This window comes from Lemur catta, chromosome 7 (assembly GCF_020740605.2).
Source record: "Lemur catta isolate mLemCat1 chromosome 7, mLemCat1.pri, whole genome shotgun sequence".
NCBI lineage: Eukaryota > Metazoa > Chordata > Mammalia > Primates > Lemuridae > Lemur > Lemur catta.
In genome coordinates this window covers 96032077-96036553 of record NC_059134.1, presented here as the reverse complement: position 1 = coordinate 96036553, position 4477 = coordinate 96032077, and the positions used below count along the sequence as shown (strand labels likewise).

Below are 4477 nucleotides of genomic sequence, written 5' to 3'. Positions count from 1 at the left end.
GAAATATTGCAGAAGAGCAGGAAATGTATTTGCCAGAATAGAGGGGGAGACAGAAGTATGTAATTCACAGTGTGAAATGTAAAAAAAAAAAAAATGGTAGTTTTACTATCTTGCAAGTTAATGTATGTGAGTTCTAAGAAAGATAGTTTTCAGCAGCTGTAATTATATTTTCTCTTACGGAGGTATATGGCTGACTTTAATGCAGTTAAATGTATTCTAGAGTATTACTGAAACTCTGAGAATTACAATACCAAGTGCTCTGTATTAGTCCTCACATCTGTTATTGATAAGGGCTACCTTCTGAGCTACATTTTGACAGCTAGCCTGGTAAAATTTACTCTTTTATTCCATAATCTGAAGTCACGGAAGGGGTGAGGTGCTTGAGAGGAAGTGGAGGAGGATTCCTCTGTGCCGTGGCTGAACGGCAACTTGGAGATCTGGTCTGGGGTTCTACTCTGAATTTTCTTTTTTTTCTTCTGCTTTTCTTTCCCTATATTTGGTTTCATTATACCTTGCGAGGGGTGAATCTTAATTTCCATTTTGATTACTTGCTATTAAATTATCCCCCGGAGTCACGATGGTGGCTGAAAACTTCCACTTGTCACTTCTGGTGTTTTCTGGTTCTCTTGTGAGCCTGTGAATGTGAGTGTGAGGGATTTTCACTGCCTTGGCTAGTTCTGTCATCTTCATCAGGGATGTCTACTGATTTTTACAGTATGATTCTCTAAATATTTGAGTGAATTACTGAAAATTCTCAAAACTTAACCGATCCTTTTTTTTTTTTTCTTTGTAGATGTTAATTCTGGGAAATCGGGGTGGGGTTAGAACTGTACTGGCTGCATGGGAATATATATCCTTTATTTTCCTTAGCCATAAATTTTTAAAGGTTCTCCCCTCGCCACCCCAAGAGATTCAGCTATTTTCCTTGTCTGCTACTGGTTGATTCAGTTTTTTAACTTTCAATATTTTAAATTCATTCCATCAGCACTGAGTTACTTCTGTCAACTTTCTCCAGTTGTGTCTGGAGGGTATGTTCATGTATCAATTCTAATAATTTATTTATCATAAATAATTAAGAAATTCATATCTTAATAATAAGTTATTTTAATTATCCAATAAAAAGTTAATGCCAGAAGTGATTGTAGTTAATGTATACTAAATCACTTGCCTCAGGTTCATTAGTTGGTAGGCAGCACACCTAGTACTCAGATACAAATCTGTCTATTTGACATCAAGTCCAGCATACTTTTTCTATGCCTTTCGTTTTTCACTCGTCTGTTAGAATTTTTATGCTTCATTAAAAATGTATTTATAGCTCCATTGTGTATTCATCTGACCAGATTGGATGTTCCATCTTCTCTCTTATTGCAGCTCAAATGATGAGACATATGAAAGAAGTCCGAGGCAGAAATCAAACAGAAGTGGCAGAGTTTATCCTCTTAGGACTTTCAGACAATCCAGATATACAAGGTGTCCTCTTTGCATTGTTTCTGTCCATCTATTTGGCCACCATAGTGGGTAATTTGGGGATGATTGCATTGATTAAGATTGATCCCTGTCTCCACACCCCCATGTACTTCTTTCTCAGCAGCCTCTCTTTTGTTGATGCCTCTTACTCTTCTTCTGTCACTCCCAAGATGCTGGTGAACCTTGTGGCTGAGAATAAGGCCATTTCTTTTAAAGGATGTGCTGCCCAGTTCTACTTCTTTGGCTCCTTCCTGGGGACTGAATGTTTCTTGCTGGCCATGATGGCTTATGACCGCTATGCAGCCATATGGAACCCCCTGCGATACCCAGTTCTCATGTCTGGGAGAATTTGCTTCTTACTAGTAGTGACCTCATTTTTAGCAGGCTTTGGAAATGCAGCCATACACACAGGGATGACTTTCAGATTGTCTTTTTGTGGGTCTAACAGGATCAACCACTTCTACTGTGACACCCCACCCCTGCTCAAACTCTCGTGCTCTGACACCCACATCAATGGCATTGTGATCATGGCTTTCTCCAGTTTTAATGTCATAAGCTGTGTTACGATTGTCCTCATTTCCTACCTGTGCATCCTCATTGCCATCTTGAAGATGCCTTCATCAGAGGGCAGGCATAAAGCCTTCTCCACCTGTGCCTCCCACCTCATGGCTGTCACCATATTCTTTGGGACAATTCTCTTCATGTACTTGCGTCCCACATCTAGTTACTCTATGGAGCAAGACAAGGTTGTCTCTGTCTTTTATACAGTAATAATCCCCATGCTGAATCCCCTCATCTACAGCTTGAAAAATAAGGATGTGAAAGAAGCCCTAAAGAAGGCTTTACAGAAACACGTATTGTGAATCCTGTTGTCTGCCATCTTGTTATGCAGAAGAAAATACAGTTTCATATTAATTTTTCTGATTGCTTAAGCTCTTCCTCTGTGCTAAAGTAGATGATTTAAAATGAAGTATACTTCTTAATCTCCTAGCATCTTAAATATATATACATGGACTCATGTAATGAATCAATATGGTGGATGAAGGTGGTGTCTGATAAAGGTATCAAAACACTTAGAATTGACTAACCTGGGCTTAAGTTTCAATTTCAATATTTAGGTTATCTCAAGCTCAGTTTTGTTATATATAGATTGGTGTCTTTGTTTGGGCAAACAAACTCTGGGGCAAATATTTGTATGCAGGAAGGTTATGTAAGGGAAGCAGGATTACACAGAATAAGTCAAATTGTGATGAATTTGCAACAGAGGACTTAGTCAATCCCACATGGTGTTCTGGAGTGGATATGGGCCCTCACAGATATCCCAAATTGAGGAAAAAGGGTCTGTTTTGGATGTGGGTTACTCACTGGGAAGGGGCACTTGAACAAGGCAATTCCTGTTAACAGGGGGGACTCCAGTTGTCAACTGTCAGCTGGAATGCAACTGTAAACTGACCGGGGAAAGGAGTACTTCAACCTTGAGAGGCAAATCTGGGTGCTGTGCCACAGCATCTACAATAAATAAATAAAACTACTCCTCCACTTACGTGGATACCAAGAATACCAAATTAGATACACGAATGAGTCTTATCAGGTATTGTAAAATTATGTGAACCACAGCAATAATGAGGGGATATTTTACTGACTTTTGAGTTCATTGGAACATTTTGATGGTAGTAATCAATCTACTTTAACTTTTTATCTCTACTCCTCCTAAGGTTTCACATAGTTTCAATAAACTTTTAACAAATTAAATTACATATATATTGCTTGTTGTGGTGGGATGGGGAACTGTCAATATTGGAGTAATGAGACAACAGCCTTCTCTGATGACATGGCATTTTCAAGGAGGTATAAATAATGAATTTGAATCGGGTAAATGTCTAGTCCCTATTTTTCTTTTTGTTCCACCTTCCACCGTCAATCATGAAGGAGAACATCAGTATTCTGCATGCTCCAACTGACCCCACTTCATCCCTGGAGAATTTATTAGAGACCACAAGGGAGAATTTATCACATCCTGACCACCTTCAACGGTCCTCTCATATTCCCATAACTTCCACTTTCAACTGTTAACTAAGGTTTCTCTCAAGGATGTCCAAAACTATATCATGACTTGTGTCCTCCTTCAATTTCCTTTTATTCTAGTTATTCTACTGTAATATCTATCCTTAACTTTTTCTTAATCACCAATGTAAGGAAAGTGGTCCATTATCATTCATCACTATTCTTATGTCCACATTTTCTCATTGCACTGATGAGATTCCATGGTCCATCATATGATGACATGCTGTCAATCACCCTCAATTCCATGGTTCCACTGTCCCTCTACTCAACTCATCTGACTAAATACCTACTTAGTTAAACTTAATTGTTTCTTTGCTGTGTCCTCCACTTAAACTGCTTAGTGCAATTACAGAAAATCCCTCAGCACTCTCCGTTGTTGATCTGTTGCTTCGTACTTCATCCTCCACACACACCTAGACACATATTTATTTTAAATAAAATAGGTTAGAGTTTACTTAAGGGATCTTTTTCTCTTTCCGTCAATAAGAAGACAAAGAGTTGTTAATATACATGTTATCAGAACATCTTGGCAGTAATCTTATCGAACTATTTACTTTCCAGGTTGTTGAGGTTTTTTGTTTGTTTGGAAAATTTATTTCACTGGTTTCTTTCTTTCTTTTTTCAAATAAATTTTATTGTGTATGTTTTAGGTTTTTGACACATGATCTTATGGGGTACATGTAGATACATATAGATAACACAGTGGTTACTACAGTGAAGCATCTCTCATGGTTTCTTTCTTATTCCAGCAAGTGAATCACCCATTCTGAGACAAGATATGAGCAACTTTACAACAGTGTCCGAACTTATTGTCCTGGGATTCAGGGATCATCCAGAAACTTAATGTCTTCTTTTTGTGCTGTTCCCAGTTGTTTATATGCTCACTGTTGTAGGAAATCTTGGAATGATCCTATTAATCAAGATTGACTCACGTCTCCACAGTACC

The 4477-nt window shown here is 38.2% G+C and overlaps 1 protein-coding gene across 1 annotated transcript; it reads left to right on the top strand.

Annotated features, from left to right (window-relative positions):
- Positions 1–1357: 1357 nt before the first annotated feature.
- Positions 1358–2347, top strand: LOC123641853 (olfactory receptor 5AP2). Its single transcript, XM_045556787.1, has one exon. The coding sequence runs from the start codon at positions 1377–1379 to the stop codon at positions 2328–2330; it is 954 nt and encodes a 317-aa protein (XP_045412743.1). The 5' UTR covers positions 1358–1376; the 3' UTR covers positions 2331–2347.
- The last annotated feature ends 2130 nt before the right edge of the window (positions 2348–4477 follow it).